This window comes from Numenius arquata, chromosome 2 (assembly GCF_964106895.1).
Source record: "Numenius arquata chromosome 2, bNumArq3.hap1.1, whole genome shotgun sequence".
NCBI lineage: Eukaryota > Metazoa > Chordata > Aves > Charadriiformes > Scolopacidae > Numenius > Numenius arquata.
The window spans coordinates 11,836,753-11,854,784 of NC_133577.1; the positions used below are offsets into that span (position 1 = coordinate 11,836,753).

Below are 18,032 nucleotides of genomic sequence, written 5' to 3' on the forward strand. Positions count from 1 at the left end.
GAAAAATACCTCTGCAGTTGTCAATCAATGTCTGTATAAATTGTAAACCAGCCTTCAGGGAAGGCTGAGTGCCCGAGGGCAGCCTCTGCTGCAGAAATGTTTTAGTGTATTCACCTGTCCATCCTCTTTTCTCAGGTCCACAAGAAGTGGCTCAGGTTCCTCCCCTTCTGAGGCCGGGCCAGCATGGCAGCGCCCATCTTTCTTCCTCAGAGTCCTCAGAGCTGCCCTGCCACTTCAGCTCCTCTTGCTACTCCTGATCGGGCTGGCTTGCCTGGTGCCAATGACCAAGGAGGACTACAGCTGTGCTATGGCCAACAACTTTGCCCGCTCTTTCCATCCCATGTTGAAGTACGTGAATGGTCCACCTCCATTATGAAGGAGACCCGTGAGACAGCAGGTGACCTTGCTGGAGTGCTAGCTGGGAGGCAGGATGGTTTTAGAGGGTGACAGGATTCAGTGTGGCAGCTTTACCTACCTGCTGTAACCACTGCTGTGTCCATATCATTCCCTTCTGGCACTCAGCTCGTAATGCATCAGTATATCAGTATCAAACTGCACAACGTATTACCTGAGTAGCATCATTTCAATACTCACATCCTGGGTACCAAGGAGGATGTGACGTGTATGAGGGAAATGTCCTTCTGTCCAGCATTCTGGATCTTTTAGCCACTTTATATCCAGGTCATTGCCCTGTACTATGCATAGCCAAGGACTTGATACTGTAGATCCTTTCCTCTGTGCTGCTCTAAATGAGCTGTTAGCCAGTCTTTGTTAAATTCCCTCTCAGTATCTACGGTATACAAAATAGCCAATGCTAAAGAAATTTTAGAGCATTTGTAACATACAATTTTAAAGGATCTTGTATGGCAATGTATTATTCCCCGTGGTTTCTGTTTCGGGCATGGTGTTCTAACTTTTGCTTTGGATGCACAAGGTGTAAATCTGAGAAGCACTTTTTTAAGGTTTAAAAAAATGGATGTAATAAATAAGATCATAAAAGGTTTTATGAGGAAAAATGTTGAATGTCAAGTTGAAAAACAAAGGACATATTTATGTATGTACAGTTTGCTAAGCCAAGTTTTGTTTGTATTGATTTCTTTGCATTTATTATAGATACCATAAAATATTTTGTCTACGTGCTTTTTAATGACAACTATGGAAACCTCTAAGTTTAGAATGAGATATGTATGGTATAAAAAAATTAGAAGACGTACATATGCTGCACTTCTAAAAAGAATTAAAAAATGCTGTAACAAATTAATGGTATTAGGTATGTGTTTGAATGAGAAGACCTGGAAAGCTTGACAAGTGGTAAAATACATGGGAAAGTATCACATTAGAAGTTATGCTAGTATTGAAAGCTGTCTATATTTTGAATTAATGATTGGTCATTTCAGTTTTTTTTCTCAAGCTTTGCTTGAAGTTCATTCTCACCCATGTATTGTTTCTGTGTGTGTGTGTTTATGTATGCTCTCATGTGCAATCTTTGGCAATTGAGATTGTACCAGACCACACCGAAGCATTTTTTTCCTGTGGGTATACCAGAAATTTCTTAATATTCTCCACAGCATTTTAATACCAAGACAGGTATTTATGCTTTAACAATAGTTAATCTAGTGGAATATGCCTAAAACATAAGCATAAATAACAGAAAAACATAACAAATTGAAAACTCATAAATTTTCCAGAAATATTGCAGAAAACTTGCAGTCTGAGCAGTGGCAGACACTTTGACCAGCTTATCAGTCTAAATTCGACCAAAACAGGATTCTTTTCAATTTAGAAAGAATACAGAGCATGGCTCTAAGATACTGCCCTCTACGAAGTTTGAGATTTTTTAAGCCATGAGACACAACGTAATTTTTTTCTGCAAGTTAAATGTTTTTACTTAGAATATATTGGCCTACATAACAGAAATTAAAAAAAAAGCCAGAAGAAAATACAATCACATTAATTGCTGTTACTTAGGATTACTTTTCAAATGTAAATTACTTTTACATTTGAACATATCAAATGATATCATCATTTGAGCTGGTATGAGCAGAGGTTGTTCAGAGGTAGCGTACCACAAGCTCAAATCCAGCATTAAAGCTTCCTTTCCAGGTAAGTGTAACATTAACATTTTCCTGAAACGGATTTTGTATGTCAACAAAGGATCTCCAATGTCTGAGACACAGACTTGGACTGACATGATTGTGTATCCTTTGCAAGGCTTAATTTCTTTCACTGGTATTCAGAAGTGATGCTAGGCTAGATTAGTATCCATAATCACTGATTCTGAGTAGACAAAGATAAGGAATGCACTTTTGGGGTACAAGGATGAACTGTTACTTGAAACAGACTTGACAGATTCCATAAAATTGCCCCCTCTTCTCTATTCTGATATCATTCTCTTTGGTGATATATTTAGTCAGTCGTAATCAGTGCACCTACATGAACACTTCTGTAGTTTGCTCAGAGCTGTTAATCCAGATCTTTGCGTGCTCTAGACGTCCTTTCATCAGTCAGTCTCTGGTTTTGGTTGTTAATTTTTTGTTGAAAGACATTTTTGTTTTCTTTTAAAAGAAAATACTGAAATGAGTAAAAATACTAATTTAGTGAGAAATAAGGATCTCAGCCTGACTTTGTGTCCTATTTTCCAGCCAACTATCGGTGATCTCGTGGAAGTAGATTATATCTAAAGGGTAATAGATAGCCTGTGAGTATCAACCTGTGGAAGAGCAGTCTGTTGAAGGAACCAGGCAAAAAGTCACAGGTGAGACCTGTTCATTTCTTGTAGTATTTGGAAACTGAAGGAGAGGCAGAGAGGTTTGAAATGAGTTCATTAGAAAGGAGAGGGGAGTGCAAGGAAGAGAGTTCAGTTTGAAAGATGTCAGATGCAATTAATAAAATACTTTATCAAAAGTATAAAGGGTAGCACCTGTTATGCTTTGAATTGCAAGCTAACATTTGAATTTTGCCAGCTATTTTGCCACTCTGTAGCCCCTGCTTGCCTTGGTTGTTTGAATGCCTTCCCCACTTTCCTGACACCTAGGGAAGAACGGCCTGTCTTCTGCAGAAGGAAAGTAGAATTTGTACATCTCACTCAAGCTCCCAGGGGTGTTTTGGGGAGTAGTCACTAAAATGAAAGGGGGGGGGGTGGTGTGCAGAATGAGTCTTATCTTGTTCATGATGGTCATGCCCTTTTATTTTCTCTTGCCTCTTGAAATGTTCAGTCCAGGGAGTATGAGAAAGTGATGAACTGCCATAGGAGTGGAGGTTAGCTGGTTAAATAGGCAGGGGAAAACTGATGTGAAATCATAGGAATTTTTCATAATTAACTCATTAAATAGAGTTAAGGCTAAGGAAAAGAAGTGATGATAATTAAAGGAAGTAAAGAGTTTGGAAGGTCACATCATCAAGTGTCAGTAGCCCTTTCAAGTTCAGCGCATTTTTGGCTGATGATTAGCTGTGGGGCGCACATGTACTGTCTCACCTCTGCCTTGCTGATGAACCGGAGGGCAGAGTGTACCTGCTATGCCTTGCTCCCTTTCAGGTGTTTCAAAGAAAAGCTTCTTCTGTTCATAGCCTCAATCTCTGAGCTCTAGCCGTAGAGCTAACTATAGTTTCAAAGTATTGCCTGTTAATTTGAAAGAGAAGTTAGATATAGAGAATTTTCTTTTGACCCTAAGTGATCTGCTCACACAGAGCAATCCTCCCAGTAAATAGCAAACTGTCTACAACACCTGCGAATAAGGCAGTCACAGAGAGTGATAGACACACGTAAGAAAATGTCATAGACAGGAAAAACACATTTGTAAATCCTAAATCTCCCATACTTTCAAGGATAGGAATGTCAGTCTGTAATCAATGTCTCAAGGAAATTGTAGGCAATTTGTGCCAGCAGGTTAGAGGATTCCTCAAATGCCACCTCAGACTTTTGGGACTTTCAATCTCAACTCCAGACAAAATCAACATCTGACCAGTTGAAGTGGTTTGAGCAATAGGCTCCTCCAAAAGGAATTTACTGGTCCTGAACCAATTCTACTGTGACTTCAAATGTGATTTTGCAAAACTGGATCTTAATCCTAAAACCTGGCACAAAGTTGTTTAAAACAGAAACAAGCGGCCAGGCACTTCACAGGATCCTGTTTAAGAAAGCTCCAACCCAAGAGCACCAGTGACTTGAAGGTGTAGTTTGAACTGCAAGCCCCAATGCAACATCGACATATGCATTGATTGCCACAGCATGAACCAGGGTAAATGGGGCAACTATAGGGGGGGGGGGGGGGAAACACACCCAGAAAGCTGTCAAGCATTGCAGCCAGTGGCACTAGCCAGCTTTGCAGCCTGGGCATCTTTCTCATCCTGATAATGTCAAGCTACTCTCTCTGTCTCATTGGGACACTGTTACAAAGGACTTGGATGTGGACAAACTTTTGAAGAAATGCACAAGTTAGAGTCTGAGATGCCCTGTCTCTGTGCTAAGCCTGCAACCCGTCATGTACCCTCTTTCTAAAGCACCTCACCTACTTGGGCTCTGCAAATACAAAGAACTGGCTTCTGGTAATGTGCCTTGAGCCTTGGCTGCAAGGCATGAGGAAAGGCAGTACAGGAGCTGCAGACCTCTGGGTCTGTGTTGAAGGCACGTGTTCAAGCATAGAGAAAGTAGACTCTGCGTCTTGGGGAACTCCAGTCATTATTGCAGTATATTTTTCTCCATTTTCTGCTGTAAACAGATGCAGTAGCTGCTGTATAGGGGTAATCATCCCCCTGTAGTGATCTCATAACTAGTGGGTGTTTAAAGGCATAATGGAAATTGGTTGCTCAGCAACTCCAGATCATGCAGTAATATCAAGGCACTGTCTCATTATGCTTATAGTGATAATAGTGCAAAATAATGAGCACGATTTGCCCTGAACTTACTGTGTCTGTTTGTGGAGCGTGCTTTGCAAAATCTGAAGGCAGACTGAAGAGTGATACTTAGAGACATCTGACAGTGTTAGGAGTACAAATGGTCTGAAGTGCATAGCAATAGTGTGCCCTTATTCCTCACAGCTGTGAGCATGGTACCCATTGCCTATCCCCCACCTTGTTCCCGCAGTGATAACAGCTTCATTTTGCAACAGGTCGATAAGTTTCTCGCCACTGGTTTGCCACCCTTCCAGCTCTGCTGTAAATGCTGTGAACACCTGCAGTCTTGCTTCCTCCTTCCTTGGAGCTTTCTCCTTCAGCTGGTTATTGAATGAGGTCAAAGCTGCCAGGATTTTCTTATGAACAGTCATCCCTGGCACTTAGAGTCATGTGCTATTTGTGGTTGAGAAATCTGTTTACAACTGATAGCATCTCTCAACACGCTCATCATCATCATGTGCATCTGAGTGTATTTGTGTGCGTGTTCAAAGGCGTAACAGAAACCAGTCACTCACAGTCTTCAAACTACAGATGCTATCAGGATTTAGCAAATGTAGGAGGATTCTGGAAGATAAGAGCAGAGACAAGGAGAAGAAATGCAGGTTTTAAGCAAGAGAAGAAGAGAGTATTGATCTTCCCACTTGCACTTCCCACATTTTATTTGGTATTTGAAGCAATGGATTGTAGAAAGGAAAAGAGCAGGAAATACCATAGTGAGGTTTGTGCTTAAGATGGGTCATCTGGCTATAAAATTGTTCAGCTCTTGCAGCAGTCAATTGCAGAATTCATCTAAACCAGTGTGTGCCTAAGTTGAGGGTGGGAGGAATTGGAGGGAGGAGGTTATTTTTCTTTTGGCTTTAGGGGAAGAATGTGTGTCTTACAGTCACAGAGTTCCCTACACAAGGGAACTAGACTAGGTACTGGCTGGCTGTTCTTAACCTTGGCAGCAATGTGGTGAAATGCTCTACAGCCAACTGAATTCTTCTGTTGTTGTGCTATTTGGCCATAATTAGACCTAAAGGGACATAGATGTGAAACCTGTATTTGTGAGAAGTTATGCTTGTTTTAGCAATCTTAAGAACACTGGAATAGTCTGATAACATTCCACAGTAAAGAAATAAATAGGAATGATTTAGAGAATTAATTTGTCTTCCAAAAAAAAAGCAGTAGATAGAAATCTGTGAAACATGATAAAAGGAAATTCATAACTGCAAGCTTAAGCACTGAAGACTTGTCATAGACTAAAGTCTGGTTAAATGATAGAAATCTGAATTATATTAAATTGTTGCTCTAAAAGCAGACAGGAACTGAAAGCTGTGACTTCTATTGTTTGGTGCCACTTAATACATCATTCAAAAACTGACCTCATCAAAATTGCTTGGTTCAGTAAAAATCTATTTAAAGACCTGAGATATAGCAAATGGATTTTACCACAATGAGGTCTGAATAAAACAATGGTGCATTTAATGTTTGGAAGAGAGAGGAGGCTTTAGGAAAGTATTATCCTTTTCTTGTATCAGAGGTGGCCTTGGGGGAGGAGAGGTGAGACACTGAGCTCTTCTGTGTCAGCAATGATGCAGATGTGGATGTAGTTTGCACAAAGGTTTCTCAAGTCAGGCTCTTTGCATTTTCAGGCACGTTGTAATTCCTGGGAGACTGCTGTTATTGATGTTGTAATTGAGGGGATTTTAATTCCATTGTTTTTAGAAAGGATATTTTAAAAAAAAACAGCTGGAAGGAAAGCTACCAGTCGTGTGTGTCGTGTGTCGTGTCCCCCCCCCTTTTTTTTATATATGTGCTCACAAGCCTATCCAAGAAGTTGGGACATTCATATCTGTAGTACTCTCTTTATAAATAATTCAAACACTGTCTGAGAGGCTCCCCTGACCAATGAGCTGCAGGGTTGCAATTTTGAGTACTTTGCTAAACTTGAAGCATTGTGCGGCCAGGCGTGTAGACTGTGGGGTACGGGGGGGGGGGTGGCAAAAATACAGCATGGAATATAACATGATGCTGTAGCATTTTGGTTGAGACAGATACAAAGAAGATATTTTGGAGCTGAAGTTTCTTTTCCTATTTTCAGATTTAACATAAGCAAAAAATAATCTTGCAAAGGCAGACTAGAACTCAAACTTTGCTGCTTTCGTAAGGATGTCTAAACTTTTAAGCTTTTATGTGACCTTTTGTGACACTCACTGCAAAGTGGGTAGCACTTTTTGCTTGCCTCTACAGTGTAACATACTTGTTTCACCTTTCCAGGGACAACACAGGTTCACAAGTGAGTGGAAAATAAAAAAGACATCTGAGAGGAAGCAAATCTTTCTGTCTTAGAAAGGAGCACTCAATTTTTGTGTTTAGAGGATATAAATGTCTTACAGTCCCATGCATGTGTTGCAAAATCTGTCTGAAAAAGAATCCTGAAAGCACAACCTTTCCTCACATGTACATTTTTCAGTTGTTTAAAATGGTAACGTACTGGAGTGGTGCACAAATGTGTAGAAATGGAAAACCACGGGAGATAAATTTTATATTCCCTGTATGCCTGCAGAAATGAAGACATTAGCAGAGTGACACCTAAATACTGCAACATACAGATCTTACAGGGACATGAGAGCTAGTTAGCCTTGCTTCTGCTAAGTGCCAAATGTTATTATTTTGATGGTCAATTTTCCTGAAGGCTTCATGAACATTTTTACACTTCAGCCTCTGTGTCTGCAGGATGCCGCAGTGAATGGGAGTAATTGGAGCCTGGCTGGGCATGAGAAAAACCATGTACTCCACAGCCTTCCGCGGGCACTTTTTCTCTGTGAGCACGCTGATGAGTGTTACTTTACGTGTTTGGATTTTCCCCTCCTCTTCACTGCCTGAGTGGTACAGACAAGCGGTGTAATACAGAGGAAAGAGATGTCAGACTTTTCCAGCCTGAGAAACAGCTGCATAGCCACAAGGCTTTTAAAAGGCATGGATGCCCCACTGACTGCGAACACCAAGTTTTAACCCATGAAGAAGCTGTCATTGCATAACAAGGGAATTGCCTTAACTAACAGAAAAGTAAAAGCAGTCAGATATGTTCTTCAATGATGCCTTAGCTATGCCATACCTTTCTAATTAGTTACATAGAATAAAATATGCTGGAGCAAGACATGCATCGCTTACATGTTAGGAAAGAGAGAAATCAGGGGTACAGGGGGAGCCCAACGCATATGGCTGTTTGCATGTATATGGGCCCGCTCAAGGGAGTAGGCAGCTGCTCTGCAAGGCATTGTATATGTAGTGAGGGAAACAAGAGCAATGGGCCCAGTAAAGATGAGCCAGGAGTTTCAGCTGCAAGAGCTCTGCAGCGATATGGCCTTGCTGTATGATTTCTCAAATTACTTCAGCCAACAGATGGAAGAAATCAGGAATGAAGCTGGAGTCCCAGCTGGCCTCTGGCTGTGGAAATGTGCCCAGTGGCTGGCTGCAGAAGCTCTTCTCCTAATGGGTCCCTCCTCTGGGAGGGTGTGAGCAAGGCGGTATCTCACCAACCTTCTCCGATCACAGAAAACACATGATACGAGGGAATGAAGAAGAGGGAGATGAGATAGACTCTTTTTGGTAGTGCCTGCTGACAGGGCCAGAGGCAATAGGTACAAATTAAATTCCATCTGAGCACAGGAAAACATTTTTTTAATGTGAGGGTGGTCAAACACTGGAACAGGTTGCTCAGAGTAGTAGTAGAGTCTCCTTTTGTGGATGTTCAAAACGCGATTGGACATGGCCCTGAGCAGTGTTCTGTAGGTGACCCAGCTCTGAGCCAGGAATTGGACTAGACAATCTCCAGAGGTGCCTTCTCAGCTCAGCTGTACTGGGATACTGCGTGGTCACATTGTTCTCCAGAAAGAGATGGGCAAAAGACTGCCTTAATCTCCAGGTAATGTGAAACCCTTTGCCCATTCAAATTGTTACAATTATTGCAGATGTAAGTATGCTCAGACTTTAGCTGTTTGGTGTTTAATTTAGGAGTGCCAGGCCTTTGATTTTGCAAGAGTATTCTGCTGTCTAGCTGCTTTTTTTTGGATTAAGCCTGTAAATTCAGTATCATGTAGCAGCTGCCATTTTAAGACAGTTCTCCATGAATGGTAAAAGCATTTGACTTCAGGGTTCATTTGGTCCTCTGGATAAAAAAATTGCATAAAGCCATTGAATGCTGTCAGATTTTGAGTCAGCCAACACTGAAAACAATGCTATTATTTTGAGCACATGTAGGTGTGCAATTAGTTCATACTACTTCAGCCCACCCTTCCTGGCCAAAGCAGCAGCTCTCAGTCAAGCTCTTTGCCGTGAAGGAACACTGCAAGTTATGTACAGGGAAACATCACATAAAACCAAAGAGCTTTTATGTATATATTCAGGTAGGAAAAGAGAAGATCCTACGAGCCAATAGTTCCACTCAGAACCAGCACAGCACAGAAAATACATGAAAAGAATCAATATAGGGACTATATTCTCTCCCTTTTACTGATAGATAGATATATCTAGTTATTGAAATACCTACATATGTATGTAAATGCTATAGATTATTGGTTTGATTCTTCTCAAAGACCAAATATAATTTGGAGAGGATTTTACAGGATAAGGCTGGGGTAAAGTGATTTATGTCAATAAAAGTATCTTTTATTTCCTTTTCATCCCCTTCCTGACAGTTTAGTCAAGACAATTTTTTTCCCTGAGGACTAGCTTTCACTTGGGAAAGTAGTGCTACTTTACTTGGTATTAGCTAACTCACAGTAAGAGGAAGTCAACTACAGAAGGCTTAAATCAACACAGTTTTCTCTTCCACCATAATCTGTTTCACGAGCCAAAATAAGAAACTTAAAGCATATGAAATACTAAGTACATAGGGGACTTCCCTGCTGTCACTAGGAATTCTAGAGACTAGACCTAACATATTGTCAGCTCTAGATATGGCCACTCTCTGTTGCTTTTGGGGAAAGGTGAAGAAACTGATTAAGAAACAGCTTTCACTTAGATGCGCAGAAACAGACACATTCTCGTTCTGTAAAAATTAGTGTACCATTTCGCTGGCTACTGGAAAACAATAAGCAGAGAAGCATATTTTTAAAACTATGCAAAAGATAACAAATGAAACAAAATGCTCTAGTTAATTCTTTATTTTCCACATCAAATACATTGATAAAAATCTTGCACCAATCAGGTAGCCTACCAGATTTTTCATTTAGACTTTTTTTAGAATTTTTTTAAGGTGCAAAACAAAAAAAAAAATCTCACCAAAACAAAGACGTCAATAATTTTATATGCATGAGTAAAAGAACAGAATACTTCAACAAATACATTATGGCAGCTGAGCCTATACCAAAGAAAGGACTTTCCATTGACAGACTACATAGTGCACACAAAAGCATTAGTTTTATAGTATATACAATAAGGTGATACATAAAGTGGCTTGTTAATGCAAGTCTCATGACCAGCAGTCTATCCCTTCATTTTCTGATGGGCACTTTCTGAAGAAACAGACTTCTAATTATAGGCACACAGGAGTACAGAGCATACTAATTTGCAAGATGGCAGCATATATATTTTTTTAAATTTTTTTTGTTTGTTTCTTTAGGCACATTTGAATGCAAAAGATTATTTTTTTTTTTAGTTTTTTTTTAACACAGTGCAAAACCAAATACCCTTATGGGCAACAATCACTTTGAAAACAGCTTTTGGGATATAAGGCTATCTACAGTTGAAAGATGAAAGGGAAATGTGCGTAGAAAGGGTAGGACATTAATAGTAGGGAAATATTAATTTAAAATTCTCTGATCAATTTGAGATTATGCTATAGTTGCAGGTGACAGCAAAGACCGGTTTGTATTACAATACCATCGTTAACATGACGCTTCTTTTACATGTGTTGCATTTCTATCTGTAAAGCTATATTACAACTATAGATAGCATCACAAATAGTCATCTCTTTATTGAAAGTAAGAAATACACTTCACATAAGTTCAGCTGAGAATACCTTATATACAAAATCCCATTACCTTTAGGTTGGGTTGCATTCGAAATTTAAAGCAGGATATTATATACACAAGAGAGGCTTGCTGTGTTCCTATCAAAGCCTGTGATAAGACCTAGTGAGGCAGAATTTTTACTTTGCTGGTAGATATTAATTTTAATGAGAGTTTATTGGTGTGTGTTTGTGGTAAATTTATGGTATGGTTGTCAGTGACATCTGCTTGGATGATTGTTTCTCCTTCTGTTCTCTGAGGTTTTAATAATTTAAAAATGATAATGTAAAGGAAATAGCTGAACTAAGCTCCTAAGGATATTGCAAGGACGACAGTCCTTGCAATATCCTTAGGAGCTTAGTTCAGATATTTCTTTAATTATATTTTTAAATTATTAAACCCCTCAGTGTACAGAAGGAGAAAAATCATCAAGAGATGTCACTGAAACATAATAAATTTACCACAAACACACACCAATAAACTCTCATTAAATTATTCTACCCCAGTACCAATTGTACTGCCCCAACTGGGAGTTTTACCTGAGACAAAGTCTACAACATTGAGACATGGCTCAAACCACTACAAACCAGAGTAACTTTCACATATTGTTGAAAATTCAGACACCACTAAGTGCAACACATCACCCTATCTCCTCTCCTGTCTCCCAAGCTTTTTGTAATAATTCAGTAACAACCATATTCTCAAGCAAAGCAAGTTGATCTGGTCTATTTCTGTTTGGCTTGTGCTGGTATTACATTGCCTATGTTTCTAGGGGGTTTTTTGGTTTTTTTGATATTTTTTTTTTAAAAAATCCACATATAAACATTATAAAATAATTCTTTCATTAGCTGTCCAGAGACATCACTATGAAGGTTTTGGTAAAAGCATAATTAGCTGCCATGAATAGTTTTCTTTCAATTTTTTTTTTTTACATGCTATATATTTTTATTTAATATCCAGCACCAGGTATTCAGGTAGTACTGGTTTGTCAGCTGCAAATATAAAGTATATATGTATATATATATATATACACACATAAAATAGAATTCTGTGAATAAAAATTACCAAATGTCAGGCACAATTGTTTGCATACACGAGAGCATAATTCAGAATTACATATGAAAAAGTTGCCATTTTTGTATCATAGACTTTGTTTAATCAATTGAATAGCTACATTCAGCTGTCTGATATGTGGACAATCATCTTTATAGATAACTATGGGAAGGTAACTATATTCATTAAGGTGCTGCTTCAGTTAAAATCTCATGAACAAATTAACGACACAGATCCTAAAACTGACCCAAAGTAAATGAAACTATTATTGGGAACCACTGTTTTTCTTTCTTGGATGCCCCCCACTGTTGTCACCACAAACATGGGAGGACTGGTTGAATCTAAATTACTTCCTCGCAAGGGCTGAGCCTAGGAAAGCATTTATAATTAAGACTGTGAGCTGACTGATTATTCCTTATGTTCCAAGACATATTACGATACCCTTCTGTCTGCTGCATACCACTTCAAATCACACTTACCCAACTTCGCCGGGAAAATCTGTAGAGTGTAGTGGTACTTGACCTATGTAAGTATCATCAGAAGCTGACCCTCTGTTGTGAATTGCTCTCCATGAACTACTTTTTTCCTTCTAGGCCAAATTTACACTTGAATCGATGTAATGAACTGTTCTGGGATGTAGGAAGGAAGGCATTAATTTAAAACAATTTGCCTTGCAGCTTATGAGCTTGGTCTGTGTGTTCTGTCGTAGAGGACAGCAAGTTGCACGTACAGTATTTAAAGAGCAGCTCTGACGCACGCTGGGCTACAAGTGAATGATGATGGTATAAGCACATAAATGTAACTACAGGGATTCCTGTGCTCCATTCAGATCTTAGCATGGACTCACTTCAGAGCATTCATGATTTTTCTAACACATTTGAAAAACAGCTACTAAGGGAAACAAAACGTGTTTTCTTTCAAGGCATTTAGGAGGCCTCCAAAAGCCCTTCAGTACCAAATTTGCACACACACATGCACACTCTTACTGAATACACAAAAAGATAAATCCTCCAACACATTCAGAGAAAAAATGACACTATAATATGCATCAATAAAAGGCCTATTAACTTACAGTGACTGTTTCACATGTTTAGGCTTGCACAATTTTGGAGGAATCTTCTCAAAAGTAGGTAGCATCTAGCTTCTAAACTGCGCGTATCCTCGGATATGTACATGAAACTGTTATAGACATCATTATGTACATTCACTAAAGAATCCTTGACTTGGAGCACAAACTCGTCCTATTCCTTGCTGCCTTCACAATTGCTACGTAACTCAATCTCGCTGCACACACACTCTGCTCGTGTGACAGGGAGCGTAATTAGACATAGGCACTCCTGTATGGCATTAGCTGCACTATTTCCTATATTTAGTTGCTACAGGATATTCCAATCAGCATAATCTAACATAAAGGTTTCAACTATAGCAGTAAAAGAAGCATCCCTGAACCCTTTTCTAGCACTGTGGCCAGCTGCTGTGGAGCAGCCTACGCACGTGCTATGAAACATCCTTACTGGCAGGGTGGTCGCTTCCAACCAGTTATTGGAATACGCCCTGGTCTGTGCTAACTCCCAAACTGCACCTGTAAACCAGAAGTGCAGATAGCACAGGCAAAGTTTCTCATTAGACTAATAAAATATTCCTGGCATATGTAATAAGTGCATTCCAGTACCCAGCAACGTTCCCTGACACATTTAATTTTCTAGCATAGAGGCAGTCAAACAGCAGCACCAACTCCTACTTTGAATAGCACATAGTATGGATTTCTGCAGCCTCTCTCCTTCATGTCTTGCTGAAACTCTTGATGTCAGTGGACCTTTTGTTTATTTACAGTTGGTCTGAAGATTCTGACTAATCCTTATGCAAAACAGTTACACACATGCATGGAGAAAGCCAGATTGATCTTCCTGGACATGCAGTCCCAGAGTCTTCACCGTGTCTGAGGCTCACTGCCCAGTTCTGGTGTCACAGGTGAGGTGGCTCTTAACAGTGATTTCTGAACAAGCCCCAACAAGAGCCAAAGAAAGCTGAGGCAATGCACAGCCTACTTGCTCTGGCTGGGATGCCAGCCCTCCCATACATGGTGAGGCCACATACTCTGCGGAGCGGGATGGGACCATCCCACTCTCCTGTGCCAGTCTTGCACTGGCATCCTCACCCCTTGGTTTGTAGCACAACAAAGCGAAGGACAAGGGGAGGATTTTTATAAACTGGCACTGGATCATGTATGTGTTTGAAGACTTTTTTGAGGGTTTTTTTTAAGACCTGATGTTTTTTCTAATCATCTGGCCTCATTTAAGAGTAATTGTCTATATTATCACTGTTTGCTGTGTTGTCCTTGAATACACACTGCCAAACAACGGAAAAATTTAGCTTTGCAGAATCAGACAAGATAGGATGCAATTGAGCTAGAGGACATGGTAAGGGATCCTAAAAGTTTGGTCAGTATGATCTTGAGAGGGATTTGTCTGCTGATGTAAGCCAGCAAGGTAAAACAGTATTATTCTCAGACAGGGATTCATTTCTACTGTAGGAATAAGAGGTGGGAATCTACCTAAACTACCAAGGCAGCCACTAGCACTGCAGTTTCACTATGGCTCACTAAGATGCCAATCAACTTTCCATTTACCCACCCAAAAAAGTAATCCAGAATCTCTACCAAACTGCTGCAAAGTTTCAAGCAAGTAAAGCATTAAGCAAGCTCAGAATTTGAGGTGGTTATCAACAAAGGCTACCACTCATGAAGATACCAATATGCAAGGGTGGTACGGTCTATTAATTTATAGTAAAATGAATGTTCGGTTTAGGTTAGGATTTACCCAATTTACACACAAAATTAAATAAAAACACTGCAAATTCCAAATCAAACTAGCCTGACAATCCTTGCTGGCTGTCCATAGCAATGAAGTATCTTCCATTTAGGATAAGCAATCAATTTAGGCAAGTGTTTGACAAACACTCAAATGGAAAATGCAAATGACTGTTGTCATTGGAGTGTTTACATAGGTGGCACTATAGACAAAACGAGGCATGAGCTAGGTAGTAGGCTGCTGGGTTTCTCATACCATTACATATGCTGACTTTTGTTTATATTGTATTCTGCATATTCTCCTCTTCTTTACTGTTTATATAAAAAGACTGCAAGGAATGAGATGAAGCTGATGCAGTTGTCAGCTGGCTCCGGTTTTCCTCTTCCATCGGTGCAGCACTCCTGGCTGCTGGGGCGTGCAGCCGGTGAGCGTCCAGCATCTCCAGCAAGAGATCATAGAGTGGAACTACATTTTTACACTTCATATTGTACAGGTGCTCCATTCCTTTGTTGCTGCGGGTTGTAACAAAACAAAGGTTACTTTCCAAATATGCTACGGGGGGAAAAAAAAAGCTATCAGCTAATATTTATTAGGTTCATATAAATTCCACCTTGTACAAAACAACTGACTGTATGCTCCTGCTACAGTTAGCAGAATAAGGCACCTTCAAAGAACACTTAAGGCTGCCCCTGAGCAAGTTGCCTTCTAAAGGGGGCTCTTTCACTCTCCTTTGCCTAAAAGGCAGACTAGAGCACATGGACTCCTAATTTAGGTACTGTGACTAAGTGGATGGGACGACTCTTGGCTTTCCCATATTAAAATCTAAAATATCAGATTTTTTTTCCTAGAAAATAACCCCAGTCAATTTTTTAGCAAATGTTGACTTGTAATAGTATCCATTTACAAAACTATGGAACTATGGAAACAATAATTAACTTCACTGTGCATCTGGAACTTCCTTACTTGTACAAATTCTTCTTATGGGGGAAAAAGGAAAGAAAAAAAACCACCACCACCACCACCAACAACAACAACAAAAAAAAAAAAAAACAAAACAAAAAAAAAAAGATGATTAACATGAAGACAAAGAAACTGCAAAAAGACACAAGTGAAAAAAACACCTACACATAGTCCTCGACTTTTTCCTGAAGACCTGTATGTCAGCCCAGGAACTAAAATCTGTATGGTTCAGCTTTAGTAGCTATGATGTGTTGCATACTCTAATTTTAATTTTATTAACTGAAATAATGAAAATTAAAATCTGTGTAACAACATTTCTTGTTCCTTCATAAAAATAAAGTCTACACTGTATCTTTGTATAGACATGTCATGTTGTTAACACTCTAGCCACTGAGCAGCTGCCTTAAGAGTTAATTATGTTTGGGAGATTCATTGCTGCAGCTACTAAGAGAGTGCTTCAGACACTTCACCTCTAGTTAGCAAAGGACAAAGTCCTCTAGATTGGGATTCAGTAGATTTGCTCTTATCCTAACCCATAAAATACACATAATGAACCTAATCTCTTTTCTAAAGTGATTTGCAATCAAGACACTTGTGAAAAGTGGCTACGTGAAAGTGGTAGTTTTATTAAATCTTATCTTATAGGAGATTAAAGTTTGCAGAACTAAGCTACTGCTACATTAGTATTCTACTTCTTACTTTTCAAAAAGACTACAAGATGCACATCACATTAAAAGTAGATACTGCTCATAGCACTATCAAAAGAAGAAGCAAAGGAAAAGAGAACTAGAAAAAATGAATGGGGAAAACATTTACTCCTTTCACATCATAATCCAATGTACTGTTTTGCACACGTTCCATACATCCTTATGGAAAGTAGACATTTTTTGTTTTTATTTTTTGTAACAGCTCTACGCACATTTTGCACTCCCACCTGTAAAGGAAAAACGTGTGTGTGCATTTGTGAAACCTCCCTTGCACGGGAGCAGTGCAGGAAGGCTGACTGCCTGCTTGCTCTCACCTCATGTGTCTGATGTGAGAGAGGATGAGGAGGAGCTGAGCCAGCCGTCTGTGCTGCTGCTGCAGAGAAAGACCCGACTTAGCCATTAAGTGTATCAGAGTGTCTGTGATTTTGTCCAGAACACGGTGAATATAGTCTCTCTCTTCCAGAGATTTCAAGGTGCTGGAAAGAAAAGTGTACACACCTGGAGTAGGAAGGAGAAAGAAAACAAACAAACCACAGACAAAAATTACTTTGATGGAGTCAAACTCGCCCAAGGTACGCCTCATGGCTGGCCTCTTCGGCTGTGTTAAACCATAGGAGCTGACTGTGTACGAAACCTCCTGCTTGCCAGGCAGGCCACTGGTTTGAATGACCCCAGAGCTTGGATTTGGTCACTGTAGGCAAAGCAGGAGGAGGAAGTTGACGCCTCTTCCCCACCTGAGTCTGTCCACCATCTGGACCAGGTGATGGGCAACACCTGCAGCCTGCAGCTAGACCTACCCATGGGCTGCATTCTTCTCTGTCACTTGGCTCCGAAACCTTGAGAACCTTGAGAAGATGCTGTCACCCCTTGAGAGCTCTGCAATACTTGCTGACCAGCCCAGGCCCTCGGCAGTTTTTGCCATTTTCTCTGCTGTTTAATGTTTGATTTTTGGCGATTTGCTAGTCAACCTGGAACTGAATAATATGTTATCATAAAACATGTAAACAAAATCAGGATTTGTTTACGCACACTCACCTCAACAAAACCCTCCCAAGAAACAAGAGCCTTGAAAGGTGTGCTCCTTCACTTGCAAACCCGACTCTCCTTTAAAAACCATGTCCAAAGCAATCTGTGTAAATTTAGCCATCTTGCATTGCTTACTGCTGAAAGTGAGCAACCTGAAGATTTGGACCGTACGGAAATTTTCCAGAGATCATCACACCTTCAAACTCCCCTTCCAACAGCCCCTCTACATCTCCTACAAAACTAACCCAGGTATAAGAGCTTTTGCCAGTAGTAATTCTTGGGTGCATGAAGCACATCAGTTTTCTAAATGGGAAATTCTAAACTATTTTGCATGTTTTTATCTTGAATTTATTCTGGACAACACACGGCCAATGTAAATCAGGTCACAGTAGCACTGTGCTGCCAAAAGGCAGCTGTTGCAATCAGCAACAGCTTTTCAATCTTCTGGATTAAGCCAATAACTCTAAACAGGTTGTATTACTATAATCCAGTCCTGAGGCAGCAAAAGCTTAAGATGTTTGTACAGTAATACTATCAAACTGGCTTGATCATGGTGAGTTTGTTGCCCTGTATCTATAATGAGAGAA

At 39.9% G+C, this 18,032-nt stretch overlaps 2 protein-coding genes across 3 annotated transcripts in view; one reads left to right on the top strand and one right to left on the bottom strand.

Annotated features, from left to right (window-relative positions):
* The window catches only part of SYNE1 (spectrin repeat containing nuclear envelope protein 1), a 255,963-nt gene extending 254,712 nt beyond the window's left edge, over positions 1 to 1,251 (top strand). The window contains exon 143 of one of the 2 annotated variants that reach the window (XM_074162789.1): positions 136 to 1,120. In XM_074162789.1, the coding sequence (XP_074018890.1) occupies positions 136 to 171 (36 nt within the window). In that variant the 3' untranslated portion in view covers positions 172 to 1,120. Of the gene's footprint in view, positions 1 to 135 lie in introns of both variants that reach the window. The other variant, XM_074162798.1, reaches the window with a different exon arrangement.
* A 10,568-nt stretch (positions 1,252 to 11,819) lies between these two features.
* ESR1 (estrogen receptor 1) overlaps positions 11,820 to 18,032 on the bottom strand; it is a 172,633-nt gene continuing 166,420 nt past the window's right edge. Inside the window, exons 8-9 of the mRNA XM_074161453.1 lie at positions 16,734 to 16,917; positions 11,820 to 15,264 (exon numbers count right to left, since the gene is read on the bottom strand). Of these exons, the coding sequence (XP_074017554.1) occupies positions 15,030 to 15,264; positions 16,734 to 16,917 (419 nt within the window). The 3' untranslated portion in view covers positions 11,820 to 15,029. The remainder of the gene's footprint in view (positions 15,265 to 16,733; positions 16,918 to 18,032) is intronic.